The 17,875-nt window shown below is 37.8% G+C and overlaps 3 protein-coding genes across 3 annotated transcripts; 2 read left to right on the top strand and 1 right to left on the bottom strand.

Moving 5' to 3' along the window:
• Positions 1-1,843: 1,843 nt before the first annotated feature.
• On the top strand, positions 1,844-4,670 carry LOC103437651 (28 kDa ribonucleoprotein, chloroplastic). The gene is made up of 4 exons (XM_008376142.4): positions 1,844-2,598; positions 2,707-2,808; positions 3,905-4,186; positions 4,379-4,670. The coding sequence occupies exons 1-4, from the start codon at positions 2,155-2,157 to the stop codon at positions 4,442-4,444; spliced, it is 894 nt and encodes a 297-aa protein (XP_008374364.1). The 5' UTR covers positions 1,844-2,154; the 3' UTR covers positions 4,445-4,670.
• A 360-nt stretch (positions 4,671-5,030) lies between these two features.
• LOC103437652 (protein-L-isoaspartate O-methyltransferase 1-like) lies at positions 5,031-7,341 on the bottom strand. Its single transcript, XM_008376143.4, has 4 exons — positions 7,015-7,341; positions 6,237-6,507; positions 5,889-6,053; positions 5,031-5,575 (listed from the first exon to the last, which is right to left on the bottom strand). The coding sequence occupies exons 1-4, from the start codon at positions 7,267-7,269 to the stop codon at positions 5,325-5,327; spliced, it is 942 nt and encodes a 313-aa protein (XP_008374365.3). The 5' UTR covers positions 7,270-7,341; the 3' UTR covers positions 5,031-5,324.
• Positions 7,342-9,906: 2,565 nt separating this feature from the next.
• On the top strand, positions 9,907-13,163 carry LOC103437653 (protein SIEVE ELEMENT OCCLUSION B-like). Its single transcript, XM_008376145.3, has 7 exons — positions 9,907-10,185; positions 10,307-10,411; positions 10,586-11,043; positions 11,128-11,237; positions 11,333-11,475; positions 11,574-12,053; positions 12,288-13,163. The coding sequence occupies exons 1-7, from the start codon at positions 9,964-9,966 to the stop codon at positions 12,906-12,908; spliced, it is 2,139 nt and encodes a 712-aa protein (XP_008374367.3). The 5' UTR covers positions 9,907-9,963; the 3' UTR covers positions 12,909-13,163.
• The last annotated feature ends 4,712 nt before the right edge of the window (positions 13,164-17,875 follow it).

Here is a 17,875-nt window from a genome sequence, read left to right as displayed (position 1 = left end):
CTATGGAGGCAGAAATCATTTCGTTTTTTTTAACAAACGATATTATCTATATTAAAAGGGAAGGGGTTGAACTTAGCCTTACACTGGATTAACAATAATGTCGTTCAAATTCATTTTTAGCAAGAATCAAACCTAAGATCTCTCACTTACAAGTGAAGATGAATACCACTAGATTATAATACTAAGTGAGAAAATTATTGCATCTTAGAAGTGCTTTAAATGAGGATTAATATCATTTAAGTACTTTTACAAATGTAATTGTAGGATGATTCTTTCTAGGGCGTTGAAAATAAGGAAATCACTTGAGGCCTTTTTAGGAAACTTCTAAGATACCAAAATCACTACCGAGAAATATATTACTTCTACAGAAACACACTCAAATGATTGGGCGGGTCCTATTCATGTTGTTTCTATTTTTTTTAGAGATTTTTTTTTAGTACATCGATATTTTTACATTAAGAAGAAAGGGCTTTCACACATTTTTTGACACCCAAAATAATTTATTAAATTTTTAAGAATACGTTTTTCATTTACTATTTATGAATTTATTTTTTTTGGACATTCAATTTTTTTTTTGGGGGGGACACCCATTTTCCTTGTAGGCTTTCTCTTCAATTTGACAATTTCCTCTGATGGCATAGTTCATTAAAAAATTGAGCCAAAATTTTCCAATTTATACAGAAACATATGATTGGCAAAATGACGAGATATTGCAACACAAAAAAAAATATAAATAAAACGAATTATTATTAAACTCTAAAATTCTCATTGTGCACTTTAAATTTTTTATATTTAAAAAGAAATAAATAGACCAAGCTCGTGCCTTAGGCCATCTCTAACCGAAGGGTCCAAAGGGCTAGAGGACTGAAAATAGCTCTAAAACCGTCTCCAACCGAGGGCTAGGCCAGAGGGCTCGGGAATCTGGGAGGGCCCCACGGAATTTCAAAGGGCCAAAGGGCCAAAGGGCTGGCTGCTTTCGGCCAGCCAGCCAGCCAGCCCCGGGCTGGCTATTTTTTTTTATAGTTTTCCCATTGCTGTCGGTTATAACCGACAGCATTAAAGAAGGATTTTTAATACTGTCGGTTATAACTGACAGTAATAGTTATTCAAAGGTTTTTTTTTTTTTTAATTACTATTAGTGTCAGTTATAACCGACACTAATAGTTTGAAATTTTTTGAATATAACGGCTAGTAGCCGTTGTATTAACTTTTTTTTTTATATGAATTTAAACTTCTTTTTTTTCCCTTGTTTTCCTTTTCATATGAATCAAATTTTGTTTCATATTTTTTTTCACTTGTATTTTACAAAATTTGTTTCATATTTTTTTAAATTCCATTTTTTCCTATAACTTCTATTTCACAAAATTTGTTTCATATTTTTTTTCAATTCTATTTTTTTCTTATAACTTCCTAGGCCATTTATACAACATTAAATTAAATTAAGTAACATGAAACAACATTAAATAACATTAACCAACATACAAATTATACAACATAAAAAAATATTTAACAACATGAAACTTAAACAACATTTAACAACATGAAACTTATACAACATGCAAAATCATGTTGACGTCACTTAGCTGTTGGATTTGAATTTAAATTGTAGTTTTTAAATAATAAATTATGTTTGGCCCTCGGTTGGAGATGGTTTTTTGTGACAGGGCTAAAACGAGCCCTCTGGCCCTTTGGCCCTCGGTTGGAGACGAAGGCAAATATGGCAATGTACTGTTCATTAAAATATTAATATCTTAGGGAATCTTGGAGGGCTAGAGGGCTAAAACGAGCCCTCTGGCCAGCCCTCAGTTAGAGATGGCCTTACTTCTTAGAAACCTTCGAGAACTTTTTTTTTTGTCGAAACCTTCGAGAAATTTAACATAGATTAATGTTGTTTCTAGGCCCATTGGGTTTTTAATTCAACCTACAAGTTCATCACAAGTTGGATATTGGGTTTTACAACATATGCTTCAACATCTCAAAGCCCATAAAACAAAATCTCTCTCTCGCTCTCTTCTTTTTTCCCAATAACCCCTTTCCTTTCCTACTACTCTAGCACCTCTTCCTCGACCCTTATCCTCTCACACCTCTCCTCCTAAAACCCTTTCAATCTCTCTCCCTATCTCCTCTCCTCTCCTCTCCTCTCCCACAAAAAAAATGGCTATGGCTTCTTCTGCAACTTCCAATATATTCAAGACCTTATCAATGGCGGATTCATGCCTAGTCTCCCTCCCTTACCTCTCCGCCGCCAAAACCACCAACCCATTTCTCTCAATTCCCTCCAAACCCATCAAGCTCCACCTCTCCTACACTCCTTCCTCGTTCTTCTCGCCGCCGCTGTCCATCGGGAACAAACCCCACTTCTCCTCCGTCGTCGCCTTCGTGGCCCAGACCTCGGACTGGGGACAAGAGGACAACACGCTCACCATTGACGGCGCGGAGGGCAGCGAGGAAGGAGGGGTCTTTGAGGAGAGAGAGGAGGAGTCGAACGTCGAGCCACCGGAGGAGGCCAAGGTGTTTGTTGGGAATTTACCTTTTGACGTTGATAGTCAGAAATTGGCTGAGCTTTTTGAGAGGGCTGGAATTGTCGAGGTTGCTGAGGTGAGGCTTTGAATTTCTTTTGATTTGTTTCGTGAAAAGTTTGTGTCTTTCGGTTCTGATGGTGTTCGGATGTTTGAGGTTTCTATGTTTCTGTTTTGTTGTTCGTAGGTTATTTACAACAGGGACACTGATCAGAGTCGCGGGTTTGGATTTGTGACTATGAGCACTGTTGAGGAAGCTGATAAGGCCGTGGAACTCTACAGTCGTTATGTAAGTCGCTTATAAATTTCGCTTCTTGAAACTTGATGTTGGTTCTTTGGTGATTTTGATTTGTATATTTTTATGCCTGAATGTGAATGTGAAATTAAATAAGACTTGATACGAGGAAGATAGAACCTTTCGATATGATATGATAAAGTAAACTAGAATGAAGTGATGGCTAAACGTGGCCCATGTTTGCGGCGAGTAGTTGATGATGTATTGTTTCGCGGTTCTGGTGGTTTAACCCAAATATTCAGGTGCCTAAAATCCTTTGTTCCTCTCATTGATACTTTGGTTTCTATTCTCCATTGGATCGAATGATGTAATGGAGGAACATCTACCAACTTAGGGAAACCGAGAAAGCTTCACAGCGGAACCCTTACCCTTAGCTCGTTGCTAGGTAGTCATGAGCAATTGGTTATATATTTGTTTAGCTTGTATGGATTGTGGTAACCTTGAAGGTAATCCTCAGAGGTACTAGATAACTTCTGGTAATAGGAGAATGTATTGTAATTTTCCATCCATGAAAAGTGGAAAATTGGAAAATCCGTTGTAAATGTTAACTGTCATTATTACATCTGACCTGCAAGGTCATTCGTCCTAAGATTGAGAGAAGCAAATTTGTAAGTAGTCTTGACATAGAGAAGACCTCACCGAGGTAAAGTATCTACAGCTACCTCGTTGCCCAAATAAGTTGAGATAAATGCATAAATCCAAGCCCTATGATGTTGCCAATGTCTGGCATTGCACGTAGCCAAATCAATTCCGTCATTCCCTTGGCAAAGGTTAGGTATGAAACGCATCATGGAACATTTTTGGTGAAACTCTTGAAATTTTTTCCATATCTGCTTTCTTGCATGTGTCATGAGAAGTGCTTAGTAGGTTCCCCAAATGTGTAGTGAAGTAAAGCATGGTGCTCGTAGGTTCCAATCAACCTCTGGCTCTTGTTCGACTTCTGGGTGCATATGAATAAGAATATTTTTCAAGTGTTTGCCCTCAATGTTTCCATACTGTTATATCACATATTAATAAAAGGATTTTATAGCATGTTTTAACTTTAAGGGTTCTTTGCTTCTAATTTTTTGTGGTCTTATACTTTGAACAGGATTTAAATGGAAGGCTCTTGACTGTCAATAGGGCTGCCCCAAGAGGAACACGCCAAGAACGCCCACCCCGTTCATTTGGGTCTGCTTTTAGAATCTATGTTGGTAACCTCCCATGGAATGTGGATACTCCTCAACTGGAGCAGATTTTCAGTGAACATGGTAGCGTTGTGGAGGCTCGAGTAGTCTTTGACAGAGAAACTGGACGATCCCGTGGTTTTGGCTTTGTAACAATGGCCAGTGAAAGCGAAATGAATGATGCCATTGGTGCACTCGATGGACAGGTATTAAGTGTTTACATTTTCCACCTTCATATACGGTTTTTTTAGGCAAATGAGATGCGTCGTGCATGTAAAGATAAACCAAATTCTTAAGTTGTCTGATTTCGCCCAACGGGCGTGGGTTTAGGGTATTCATCTATAGATGTTTTAATACGAGTTAAATACCGTCTTACTTGAGTTGGCTTGTGCCTGCAGAGTATCGACGGGAGGGCGATCAGAGTAAATGTTGCAGAAGAAAGACAAAGGCGCAGTCCTTATTGACGTAGCCGGGATGAAACCTGCGCTCCGTTTTGGTTCCTTTTTCATTAGATCAGGTTCATGCTAGCCGGTTTTCAGCAAGAGTTTTTGTGATTTCTACTCGTAGAATTATTGTTCAAGTCCTAAACGATATATCGAGTCCAAGTTTGACTCCATAAATTTTGGGGAACTACTGTTTGTGGTTACTATCAATGTTTAAAATATCGATATAATTGGAAAGATTGATGAATGTACCGATATCAATATATGGTAGCCTTCGACGAAATTTATGAAAATTTGCAGTGAGATTAGAGAACTCATTCAAATTTAGTCAAAATTAATAAATAAAAAATTCAAAAGTTCGACAAGTGCAATGAATGTCAGCAAAATTTCTATAGTAAATTTATAAATATCGTTGATGGTCTTTAATTTTCCTATTTAGCTGATATAAGGTGAAGCTTGCATTTCACCTCCTTTCTATATCGATCTTGGATGAAAATATTGACACGTAAAAAAACATCGACAATTACGTGAATACTTTAAACACTCACACTAGCTACTATTCTGTTCAGAAATGCTAATGGAGCTTTTGAATGTCACTATATTTCCATTTGCATTGAATTTCTGTGTTGAATCATTTCATTTCAAGAACTAAAGGTCTAAACAAAACCGCGACGGAAAACATAGTAGAAACTACTTATTTAAGTCATGTATCTCCCAACAGGCAAAAGTTTGAATGCCCTTGAGACCAGATGAATTCACAGAGACGGGCGTAAAAACTATATCGAAACAAATACTGCGAAGAAAATTCAGAGCGTTATCTATCTGTACACAAATATTCAGCTGGTAGCACCCGACAATGGAATAGAGCATCGCTATGACGTTTGGTGAAGTATATAGCGCCTCACGAGCCTCGCAGCTGATCATCTCGGTTTGTGAGAGGAACATAACGAACCGAAGTTTCATCCCGGACACTGATCGAACCATCCAAGTCCTTGTCCACAACCTTAAGATCCTGGAATATGTTTCCCACTGGAATCACCATTCTGCCTCCAGGCTTCAGCTGGTCAATAAGTGGTTGTGGGATTTCTGGTGCAGCTGCACCGACGTGAATGGCATCGTAAGGAGCAAACTCTGGCCAACCTAGCCTTCCGTCTGCCACAACAAATGTCGAATCAATAAAACGAGTAATTGCACTCTGCACGAGTAAAATCGTGTTGAGCTGATGCGTATGCAGGTGGATATACTTGACCATATGCATCGAGTGAATGGCAGCCAAACTTTGGCAACAAGTGTTATAGTCTCAATTCGCAATTTATCCATTGAAATGAAACAAATTGGAAGAAAGCCGGTGTTTTGTTTCCGGTGCATAAACTAATGCTAAGCAAGTTTTAATTACAAATTAACAAGACAGTGAATTTTGTTTTCTTTTGTGTTGGTTTCCATTGCAAGGTTTCAGAAGACATACCACCAACATGCACTGAGAGGGAACCTTCTCTCAATAATGATCCTGCTGCACTTTTTTCAATATTCGGAATTGAGGAAGAAACCAACTCAGGAATGTGCTCGACACCAACTGTGCGACCTTGTGGCCCAACCATCAACGCAAAACACGCCGTCAAGTATCCCGTCCCTGCAAAACAAAACACAGTGAAGGAAGTTCCAGAACCTCTATGACTGCCTTCAAAATGAAGCATAACAATTGCAAAATATTCCGGTTTCCATAGTATCCAAAAGTCAAAATGTGAGTTTTCACTTCCGAGAACGTGTTAACTGCAAGCACGTAAGAATATAGAAATGTGATAGACAATCTTACCCGAGCCAACATCCAAAGCGCGCATTCCAGGCTGCAAATGCTCTTCCAACAATTGAAGGCACATTGCATGCATATGAGGTGCAGAAATGGTGGCATTATAACCTATTGCCATGGGGGAATCAACATAAGGTGGGGTTCCGTCCGGCACAAATAAAGCCCTATCAATAGTCTCCATCACTTCAGCAACCCTTTTGGATCTAATCACTCCATAACTCTTCAAATGATCCACCATCCCCTTGTTCTTATTAATGCTACTCCCGGACCAGTATTGCTGCAAATTAAACAAAACAATTACAAAAAGAAAAGCTCGGTTGCGATGTTGTTCCCACAATAAAAACTGACAGAGAATTAACGCCGAAATAGAACTAAGCAACAAAGTGATTCAAATAAACACAAACAAGCAGAACCCACATTGGAATTCAAATAAACACAAACAAGCACAATCCACATTGGATTAACATTAATCAGATTGCAAACACAAATAAAGCAACAAAGCGCTTCGAATTGAAGACTAAAATGATCACAAATCCATATTATTTGGGAACACAGCTACAAGAATCAGATCATACCACAATTAATCATCATTCAAACTCTATTATTTACCAATAACAAATGAAATCCAAATCCAATGGGTTGGCAATAAAGTTATAAGAAACTAATTAACAAACACAAAGATTGAATTTTTACACGAACATAAGCAGAAAGAACGAAAACCCAGAAACCCAATGCTCTGTTTAGTCACAAGCAGAGAGAGAGAGAGAGAGAGAGAGAGAGATACCTCCATTCCGCGGAAGAAAGAGTTACGGTTACCCGTGAGGAAATTAGGGTTTTGGAGGAGAGGGAACGACGAGGAGGAGAAAGCGGTGGTTGGGAGGAGAGCGAGTGCGTGACGACGACTATGGCGCTGAGCGCGAGTGGTGAAGTTTAAGACTTGTTGCACACCGGGCGCTGGATAGCGGGAACCATACGATAAGCGGCCTAAAGCACTTCTTGTTGCTCTCGCTGCAGCAGGGAATAGAAAAAGACAGCGCATTTCATTTGCCACGCTCTCTCTCTCTCTCTCTCTCTCTCTCTCTCTCTCTCTCTCTCTAGCTCTTTCTTCTCTCCTCCCACACATATGGGCTCATTTTATTTGTTTAAATTGGGCTTCGAATTGCTAAGGCCCAAGATGTAGAAATGGTTTGTTGGGCCCACTGTTTGATATACTAGTCCAACGAGAGCTTGATCCGAACCTGGGTTCGGGTTCGGACCCAATGAACCCTAACTCGTCAGGAATCTCTTCAACCAAGCATCGAAAGTTAGGCTATTTGTCAACCGAAAGAGTTAAACATAGCCTCATCCACAATTATAGCGCTGTAAAAAATTATTTTAAATAAGCAGTGTCAGGTCATACTCATATATCATCCCAATCGAATGGGCTAAATATAACCCCCTCAATAATTTATTAGTTTTAAATTGATTGGTTAAGTTAATCAAACTACTGTTGAATGTTTTTAAATATAACCGTTGAATTCGAATCAATTATTGCAACCAAAGAGATGGGCCCCAAAAATGGCTAAGAGTGGGAGCTACATTTGGCCAGCTTGATGCATTTTGGCCGAATAATGGCCTGGTGGGTTTTATGGAATTATAGCCCAACTATCAGTTGGAGATGAGTTTCTAGACAAATCAAGTTTTCTTCTTTTTTTTTTCTTTTTTTTTTTCAACTTTAGGACCTTTAGCCTTCTCCATTGGCAATTTGAAGCATAAATATTACCCTCAACAAAAAAGCAAATCAACATGAGGTCAAGGTTAAACCCTAAAACCCTGATCGATGGATCTAAAGCCTAGGCCGAAATCGAAACCCAGGACCCGTTACAGACGGGTATTGGGCACTTCTTCTTTCGCTTAGGTAATGCCCGTCTTGGCTCAAATAGTCAAAAACCAAATTACGCTCAACCCAAATTGGGTCGGGTCGAAATGTTGAGCTTCAGCCGGTCCAGTCGAACCGTCGAACCCATTTTATCTATAAGCCTAGCTAGTTTGGTTCTTGGGCCAACCCATGCTAACCCAAGCCCATGTCTTTATGGTAATCCAAGGTGGGAGGTGTTCAATTTCTATGCCTAGCGATCAAACAAGCAAATATGCACACATGTGATTTGTTTGGTAAAGTTCACCTCTCTTACTTACTATCTCCCCACATGTCGGTTTACACTGTGATATAAATAATTGTAGAAAATGAGAGCAACTTACATAATGCAAATATACCGCTACAATTTTATTCCGTATCAATAGTATATAACTGCATATCAATATAGCATTGATATGGTACACCATAATAACAATGCATTCGTATCATAAAAGTCTTCCGCCTAGTAGAGTCATAGTATTCACAGAATGAGGATCCTTTCTGGATCTTCTTTGTGAGGATCCAGGAAATCCTCTAATCACGTTCGTCCATCGTACATTGTGCAACATGTTTTTGTCAGGTACTATGAATATTCAATTTTTTAAATAAAAAAAATTTACAATAATTTTTAATCACAAGATGTACGATGAACAGACGTGTTTAGAAGATCATCAAGATCCTCACAAAGATTATCCAAAAAGAATCTTCATTTCACGACCCCTCAACTGTGTCTGTGTCCCTTGCTTTTCCCTTTCATTCGGAAATGTCTCGTCACATAATTCCTTTCTTCAGGACAATACATACTCATTGGTCTCGAATTGAAGCTTGCAGTTTACTGCCCATGATTTCATGTAAAAATTCCACATGATCCACACCAGGTAAGATAAAAAAAGTATGCACAAAAGGTACCAATGGGAGCAGATTGTCCTGCATTTATCTAATTAAGTATAATTTTCCTCAAGGAGAGAAAAGTAAAAGGGAGAAAAAGAAAAGAAGGTGAACGATAATAAAGCGGGTAGATCTATTCACACGCTATTTTTTATTTTTCACATATTTTGTTAATTTTTTTTCCACTCATCTTCTTTGATTCATTTGATCTGATGGACGGAGATTGAGAGAAAAAGTGTGAAGGGTAAAATTGAATGTGTGAATAGCACCACCCGAATAAAGAATGCTATTGTCTTGGCAAAAGTTTGATTATCCAAATTTTAAATCTTGTTTATGGTTCTTGCTTAGGAATCAATGGCCCAAAAGATTTGGAGATTAAGTTAACTCAAATGACAAGGTATGCACACGTTGACGTGGCCTCTATTTACAAGAAATGTTTTGAGATTGGAGTCTTCGCGACGTTCTTACTATATTAATAAGGACCGACAATTATTCATATTCATGTGTATTTGGTGTAAATTTAGATTTTTCCCCCTTGGAGTGCTTGACATGATTCACCTCTTATCTCTTTTAAAATATCATATTCATGTACATATTTAGCGTATTGGAGTCTGCACGACGCTTCTAACACATGAGACTCGTACATATTAATGAGTGACAATCGTCCACGCATATTAGCTCTACTTCCAAATTTACTTTTCGACAGAAACCTCAAATCAAAGATAATGCAGCGGATTAACCACCAACAAAAAACTTATGTCCTTATCAAGTACATGCCTGGCTTTTACTTTAATTAGACTCTCATTGCAAGCAAGGTACATGTCCCTAAGGCTTTACCTTTTATTCCATCTTCTTGTTGTTATATAAAGGCTTAGTTTCTGAAACTGTAAAACCACTCAAACCCAAAGTTTTCCACTCTCCTTTAGGCATTTTAATTCGCAGCTCCGAAAAATGGCAAGCCAACAACATCTGCCGGCAGCTGCGAAGCAGATTCGGAGGGATAAAAGAACATCATCCGCACCACAATCTGATGATAGTGCATTGGTGAGGCAAATCCGGGACACTCATACTCCGGGAAGATTCGACAGTCACAGCGTCGATGTCAACCAAATTCTCCAAGTCATCGAGGAAATATTTCATCGCACCCCTCATGGCCATGCTGGCGGTTTACTTGTATTCCCTTCCCCCTTTCTCTTTATTTTGTGCTAATTTTTCCCTAGTTGCTTGAAAACACTTCATATACTGCAATAGTTCTGTTTGTTTCGGTCACGAAATTGCTTTGCTTGTGGTGCAGGGTACTCCAGAACACTTGGATACTGTCGAGGACAGGACCCCATTGTCAAGTGTGGATGTCTTGTTCCATGGATTGTCTTATCTCATACAAAAGATCTACTGCGAGGTTATCCTTAAGCATAGATTCTTTTTTGCTAAAGCTAAGAACTTTTTACGTAACGAAAATCATATTATTTCGAGTACAGTTAGATTTGATGTCGATATATTAAATTATTTGTTTCTATTACATTTTTTATGCAATATACAAATCTGTAAGCGCGGTGTATCCATGTAATGGCAGATAACTTGCCAATGCTCAGGCGGCGCTGATGCGCACACGAGTGCAATCGAGTTACTCAGGACCCTTTCGAGTTACCCATGGGAAGCAAAAGTGGCGATAACCCTAGCTGCATATTCTGTGTACTATGGAGAGTTCTGGCTGGTGGTTCAGCTTTGCACTACCGATTCATTAGCCAAGTCCCTGGCCACCCTGAAGCAACTCTCGGACATTGTAGAGCATGCTGACTCGGTAAAACCTCAACTTGAGGCAATCAACAACCTCAACAAGGCGATTCTCAATGTCACCAAGCGCATTGTTGAGTACAGTGAGATGGTCAATATGCAGTCTCAGTACGTTTCAGAAGACAAACCTCCGCTGTCAATTGCCTTGGCGCATATTCCTGCTGCTGCGTATTGGGTCATTCGAGGCATTCTGGCTAGTGCCTCCCATATTGCCATCCTTACTGGCAGTAGGCTCGAGTAAGCCATTCGGTAACATATATCATCGCATCCATTTCGAGCTATGCCTAAGCTAATTGCAGCTCCTTTTCCACTCCTTTGTAGGTACGTTGCATCAACCACAGAGGTATGGGAACTGTCAAGCTTGGCTCATAAGCTGAACAACATACACGATCACCTCACGAACGAACTTGAAAATTGTCGCCAACACATTGGTAGGTTCTTGAATTTTCACCTCTATAACTGTTGACATGTATCTCTTGCAACTTAATGTAACAAAATACTGAACAAAATTTACTGTTGGATCCAGTGGCGAAGAGATATGATGAAGAATATGAGACTCTGAGACGGCTCTTCCAAAGCCTCCACCTTGATAACCTGAGGAATTTACGTGCACTGATATCACACAGGGATGATATTCAACCTCTCCAAATCGGCACAACCAAGTCGAGGGTAAATGTGTACTTATAACTTGTATTCCCAATCTTACATTTCAACCAACCAACCAAACTGTCAAATTTATACATAAATCATTCCCTTGGCAAAAACAGTCTGGTCTTGAAGTGTTGAGGAGAAGGCATGTGTTGCTGCTAATTACAGATCTTAGTCTGAGCAACGAAGATATTTTAATCCTCGATCACATCTACAAAGATAAGCAGAAAAGGCCGGAAGTTGAGTACGAGTTTGTTTGGATCCCCATGGTGGACACGAATGTTTGGGATGAAGCGAAGCACTTGAGATTCGAGGACTTGAAGTCAAGGATGCAGTGGTACACAGTTTACGACCCTAAAATCATCGAACCCCCGGTTGTAAAGTTTATCAGAAATGATTGGCAATTTGACAAGAAGATGATCGTAGTGGCATTGGATCCACAAGGGAGGGTGTCCTCTCTGAATGCCATCCACATGCTGTGGATTTGGGGCAATGTGGCCTTCCCTTTCACTGATGAGAAAGAGCAACAGCTGTGGAATGCAGAGAGCTGGAGGCTCGAGCTCGTTGCCGACGGCATTGATCAAAGCATACTAGAAGGGGTAAGTACTTCCCTATCACAAGATTTTCTTGTTAATACTACAACAAGAATTCATATATTCCATTATTCACATTGATCATCTGACAACATAACATGTTAGATTGTCCGACAAGTTAACGTCTTTATGTTAGACAGTGTTACAATATAATATCCTCACATACTCAAAAATATCTACTCATTAATCCAACATTTTGAAGGGATTTAAAACTAACATGGACTTGCTTTGCTTTGTCAGATAGAAAAGGGGACATTCGTATGCTTGTATGGAAGCGATGACTTGGATTGGATTCGAAAGTTCACAAACAAAGCGAAAAATGTGGCAAAACTTGCTGGCATCTCCTTGGACTTGGTTTACGTAGGAAGAAGCACCGCAACCAAGGAGAGGATAAGGAAAGTGAACAAGACCATTGAAACAGAGAACCTCAGTCGATGCTGGCCTGAATACACGTCAACCTGGTTCTTCTGGTCCCGAATGGACAGCATGCGGTGCTCAAAGGCGAAACACCACAAGACTCTAGAGAGTGATAACATACTGAAGGAGGTTATGACATTGCTTAGCTACGACGGAAGTGACCAAGGTTGGGTTATGGTGTGGAGAGGCTCGAATGAGAGGGCTAGGGCCAATGGACACCTCACTCTACTCACTTTGGATGACTTTGATGCATGGAAAGCCGCAGCTGCGGAAAATGGCTTCGTCCCCACACTTCAAGATGAACTCGGACGCCGTCACACGCCACAGCACTGCACTCGTTTGGTCATCCCAGGGTTCGGTCCTGACATACCGGACAGAATAGCGTGCGCTGAGTGCGGCCTCGAGATGGAGAAGTTCTTCATGTTCCGCTGCTGTCTCGACTGAGGCATGCTTAGTTAAACTTATGCATGATAATGCTGTTGTTAATCATGTTTTATTACGTTAATTATGGCTCTTTCATGAGAGAGCTAGATGTTTTAGTGTGCATTAAAAATAAATTTGCTAGTGTGAAGTTGTGAAAATTGCTAGGACTCCATAAGCACCTAGTCCTTTGCTGCTGAGTCTTTTGCTAATTGGGTTTTGCTATAAACCCTAATTAAATGTTGAAAATGTTGCTTGAATGATTTTTCAGTGCTTAAATTACTCTGTCTCTGATATCTAATTCTCTATAATTTTTTTAAGGTGCCAACCTTTAGATTTAGCTCGTAGCATAATGGGAGACCCTAAGATAGTCTTTACCACCATTGTTGAAGACATTTTAGGGACTCAACAAGAATATATGGGTCCTTAAAAAATATTTGCTTCAATGAAGGAGTCCTTATAGTAGAATCCTAAACAAATGTGAAAAAAAAAAAGGAACTTTAACGAAAAGCTTCGGGTACTGTTCACTTTATCAAAAAACCACATTTTTACACCAAAAAATCAACTCTGGTACTATTCACTTTACCATTTATTTTGTCTTTATCGTTAAAACTCAAAGTTTTCAAACTCTTTTCATTACTTTTCCTAAAAAAAAAAATTGGAAGTTTGAAAAGTAAATGTTGGATCTCCAACAATAAGGCAAAGAAAATTGTATGAAACAACCCAAGCTGTTGATTTGACAGAGCAAGAAAATAACGTAGATAGCAAGTGCATTGTAGGGCCGCACTGACGTTGTGTTTTGCTGCTTTAGCATTCACGTGGGTTGAAGCCCATCCAATTTTTCCAAATTTTCAAACTTACCACCATTTAGAGTCCCGATCCACATCCTTACGTTTTGAGGATTTTTATATGAATTCCGACAAGTCTTTATACTATCCTATACTTCAGTGACTTCTTTTCGGACTCATTGGAAGTTTTTTGCCCTTAATAGGAGGTTTATACGGTGGTGAGGACTCTTTTAAGGTCTCCATTGAAGATACTCTCAGTCAATGATGAGCCACGTTTGTTTGGACGAAATCTAGATCAGAAATCTATTTCCCGTTCCATCAAAATCCGGGCGCTTGGTCGAATTTTAATATAATTAAAAAAGAAACATAATTATAGAACTGACTGAAATTAAATTATGTTAAACAATCTGAATAAGAATACAAACGCGTATATGTAAAGTTTCTTTCTTTAGAAAAAGACAATCAGCCGACTAGGCACAAAAGTTGGACTGCACTTAATTAGTCGAGGGTGAACGTCTGTTTAAGCGTTTTTAAGGTTTATTTGTTTAACCCTTTTTGCTTTTACTTGTGTCTAATTTGTATTTATAATTTCAATTATTTTGTGTTCAGGTTGAAGCAGCTGCTGTTGAATTTGCAACAGCTAAGTAGTGCTCTTTGTCCATTCGTTTTGCTCTACTTGTAAAGGCATATTAAATTAGGTTTTTAAACCAAAATTATCTTTGATATCGACATAACTCTTCACTTTGATTTTTGAGAAGTGGTCTCTGGCGTTATCCACCGTAAATCATTTTGATCATTCCGTAAAAAATTTGTCAACACCATCATTAAAAAATCACGTGAGCGACCACATGACCAGTTTTTAAAGGGTATTTTCGTCAAAATCGACCCATCCACTTGCCTTATAGCCTTTTTTTCCCTCTCATCTCTCTATCCTGTTTTTTACCTTAGTCAGTCAGTCCTCATCTCTCTCATCAATTTGTCTTAAGGTGTAGGGTTTTTGTTAATTTGTTGTATTAAAGGTTGCCTTGGTTTACATTTTGACTTGGTAAATGGTATTGTAGTGGTTGGTTTGCATTTATAGGGTGACTAACTGTAACCTATTATCATTTTTTTTTCAACACTTACAAGAACAAATTGATGAGACAAAAATAGGATCCTATCCAGATTCTATTTGTGGGGATTCAAATGATCAATTAATCGTGTCTATTCATCGTACATTGTATGATTAAAAATTATTTTAAATTATTTATTTAAAATTAAATATAAAGAGTACAGAGAGAAAATTGTGAAGAAAAAAAAAACAAGTGAGGGGGCTGGTTTTGATGAAAATGTTCTTAAAAAATGCTCACGTGGTCGTTTATTTAACAATGTAACGATAATGTTGACAAATTTTTCACGAAAAGATCAAAATGATTTACAGTAGACAAACTTAGAAACCACTTGTATCAATTTTTAATCTCAATGACCAAAGTGAAGAGTTATGTCAATCTCAAGGCATTTTTTAACGGAAAAGCCTATTAAATTATCAAGGACAGAAATATAAGTTACTATAACATTCAGCAACAATACGGCTATATAAATATGAGAAATTTTATTCAAACTCATATTTTGTATCTTTACAGCCAACTTACTTTTAGACTTGCATTGTATTTTATTTATCTATCATTATCTCTTTTACATCCAACATTATTTCTGAAACTGCCCTTATTTATCAAAACCAAGGTATAAAATATCGATAATATCGGAAATATCGGTAGTCCAAAAACACGGAAATTTCGATGGAAATATCGGGATATTATCGATATCGATAAAAATTGAATAAAAACCACGGAAATTGTAAGAAAAACTTGGAAATTTTTATTAAAACTTTGCAGGATGTTTATTTAGTCAATTATATATTAGTTTATCACAAAAAATTGGAAGGAAATGCATTGCATGATGGATTTAACTTATTTAAGTTGATTATATAATGAGCTGGCAAACATTGTGAGTGTAGAAAATATGTAGTAATTAATGAAAGAAGTTTAAACACACCATAATCATTTATATAATGAATTAGTACAATATTTTACACTTTATACATTGCATGGTAAGATACATGAGTGACTTAGTACCACATAGAGTTCCTATCAATGTCTAAAATATCGATGATATCAGAAATATCGGTAGTCCAAAAACACGGAAATTTCAATAAAAATATTGGGATAATATCGATATTTTAAACCTTGATCAAAACCAACTCAACCAAACTTCTTTCTACACCAAACTAAATCACTTAAATAAAAATAAAAAGTAAAACACTAATCAATATGTCATCTCCATTGGGCAAAGCCCCTTATCTTTTTTTTTTTTAACAAACAATATTATCGACACTAAAGGGGAGGGGGGCTTAGCCTCCTAATGGGCTAGCAATAATGTGGTTTAAATTCATTTTTGGTGAGAATCGAATCTAAAACCTCTCACTTACAAATGAAAATGAATACCACTAGACCGTAGTACTATCTGGCCTCTCTTTAAACCTCTTTCTATCTCCCATGCTGTCGTTGTTGCACCCCCACCCACATCTCTAAATTTCTAGCTAGAGCACTAATTAGCTTTATAGTTGGTATGTGTTCAATCAATTGGTTCAATTTTTACATATTGATTCTTTTTTTTACTCAAATAAATGAGCTTCTAATTACATTGTTTAGCATGTTAGAATTGCTTGTATTCTCCAAATAAAATGAGAAGTGTGAAATACTGGACTTGGAAGGAAAAAATGTAAAATATATGAAAACAATCTTCAAAAAAAAAAAAAAAACCGAAAATAAACCGAAATATATGAAAAACCAAAGTTAACGTAAATTACCATACCAAAAAATGCCAGTACCCAAAAATACCGAAACCAAAAAATACTTAAGTTTCTTGTTTTGATTTTGGCAAGGATCATTACTATTTTCAAACCGGTTGAGTAGTAACCCTAGTGTGGATAAATATAATTAAAAAGCATTTTTTTTAATGTTTTGCGGCTCACAAGTAATGATTTATTTGTTTTTACATACAAAACACGGTCTGGTGCTCATCCACGCGTTATTCATTTCCAATCAAGAAAACCTAACATTATTTCTTCCCTCGTTTCTTCTTCATTTTATTTCGGCTCCAACTTGCAGATAATATAAGAGGACAAAACAATAAGCAAATAATTTCCTGGAAATTAAGAGGAGAAGAGTGTTGACTGGGACTGGAGGAGTGGCCCCGTGGGAGACTTTGGAGGGGATGGTGGCCCGTTGGCCTTTAGCAACGTCTGTTTGCAACACGATCTGATACATTAAGTGTTATAATATAATTGGTTGTAAATTATTTTTTTTTTATTTCTAACCAATTGTATTATTACATTTAGAATATTAAGCTGTGTTTCCAATATACCAAAAAATCTCTCAACGCAAAAATCTTTTAATTCGTAATATCTCTAAAGTCAATGTCAAAGTAATTATTTGAAAGAAACCTTTTAAAAGAATCTTCGATCTAACGGCCAGAAACGTCGCAAAGACTTTGCCTTGCCCCCTCTGTTGACTTGACCGATGGAGATTTGAGTGGGGTGGACTTGGAAACTTCCAAGTCAAGAAAATTATATAACCCTAGGAACGGGTAATGAAATTACGAAATATTGAGTGCTTGACCATATGCAGTCCATTTGGCAGTCTATTGGCGTGTATAATGGGGTTCCAATACAATGGTGACCTTTGTTACCCATTTCAAATATATGCGAGGTTTTAAAATGTGTTAGGCGCTAATCGATGACGGGCAGGATTTTAGTGCCTGGCCAGTGCCTATGCATGGTCTAGACGGGACCTAAGGTGGGGCCTAGGTGATAATTGTGTTTTAATTACTTTTATTATTACTAAATGTCTACTTATACTTAAATAAATATATAATTGTCTTAGAATGTATAAATGCAAATTACAATGACATATAAATTATAAAGTACTAGAATATATTGAAAATCTGGGAACAAACATATAATGAGTGTTCATCTAAGTATCCAACAAGTTTCTAACAATTTATTGAATAAAAGCAAAATCGAAGTTTTCTATTTTCTATCTAAGCAAGAGTCTGACCTAGGCAGATGCCTAGGCAGGTATAGGCGCCTAAGTAGGTCTAAGCGCCATTTCTTATTTTTTAAACGCTTGAGGATTAATCGTAGCGGTGATCAGCCGCCTAGCG

Source organism: Malus domestica, chromosome 06 (assembly GCF_042453785.1).
Source record: "Malus domestica chromosome 06, GDT2T_hap1".
Classification (NCBI taxonomy): Eukaryota; Viridiplantae; Streptophyta; class Magnoliopsida; order Rosales; family Rosaceae; genus Malus; species Malus domestica.
The sequence above is the reverse complement of the archived record's forward strand: the minus strand, read 5'-3'. Positions and strand labels throughout refer to the sequence as shown.

What these genes read in the sequence shown, in the direction of transcription:
- LOC103437652 (XM_008376143.4), bottom strand. Translation starts at nt 7,269, where the DNA reads ATGCGCTGTCTTTTTCTATTCCCTGCTGCAGCGAGAGCAACAAGAAGT. An exon ending in CTTTCTTCCGCGGAATGGAG is followed by an intron (nt 6,508 to 7,014) that starts GTATCTCTCTCT and finishes TTTAATTTGCAG; the next exon opens with CAATACTGGTCCGGGAGTAG. An exon ending in CGCTTTGGATGTTGGCTCGG is followed by an intron (nt 6,054 to 6,236) that starts GTAAGATTGTCT and finishes TTTGTTTTGCAG; the next exon opens with GGACGGGATACTTGACGGCG.
- LOC103437651 (XM_008376142.4), top strand. Translation starts at nt 2,155, where the DNA reads ATGGCTATGGCTTCTTCTGCAACTTCCAATATATTCAAGACCTTATCA. An exon ending in GAATTGTCGAGGTTGCTGAG is followed by an intron (nt 2,599 to 2,706) that starts GTGAGGCTTTGA and finishes TGTTGTTCGTAG; the next exon opens with GTTATTTACAACAGGGACAC. An exon ending in TTGGTGCACTCGATGGACAG is followed by an intron (nt 4,187 to 4,378) that starts GTATTAAGTGTT and finishes TTGTGCCTGCAG; the next exon opens with AGTATCGACGGGAGGGCGAT.
- LOC103437653 (XM_008376145.3), top strand. Translation starts at nt 9,964, where the DNA reads ATGGCAAGCCAACAACATCTGCCGGCAGCTGCGAAGCAGATTCGGAGG. An exon ending in CTTACTGGCAGTAGGCTCGA is followed by an intron (nt 11,044 to 11,127) that starts GTAAGCCATTCG and finishes ACTCCTTTGTAG; the next exon opens with GTACGTTGCATCAACCACAG. An exon ending in AAATTGTCGCCAACACATTG is followed by an intron (nt 11,238 to 11,332) that starts GTAGGTTCTTGA and finishes TGTTGGATCCAG; the next exon opens with TGGCGAAGAGATATGATGAA.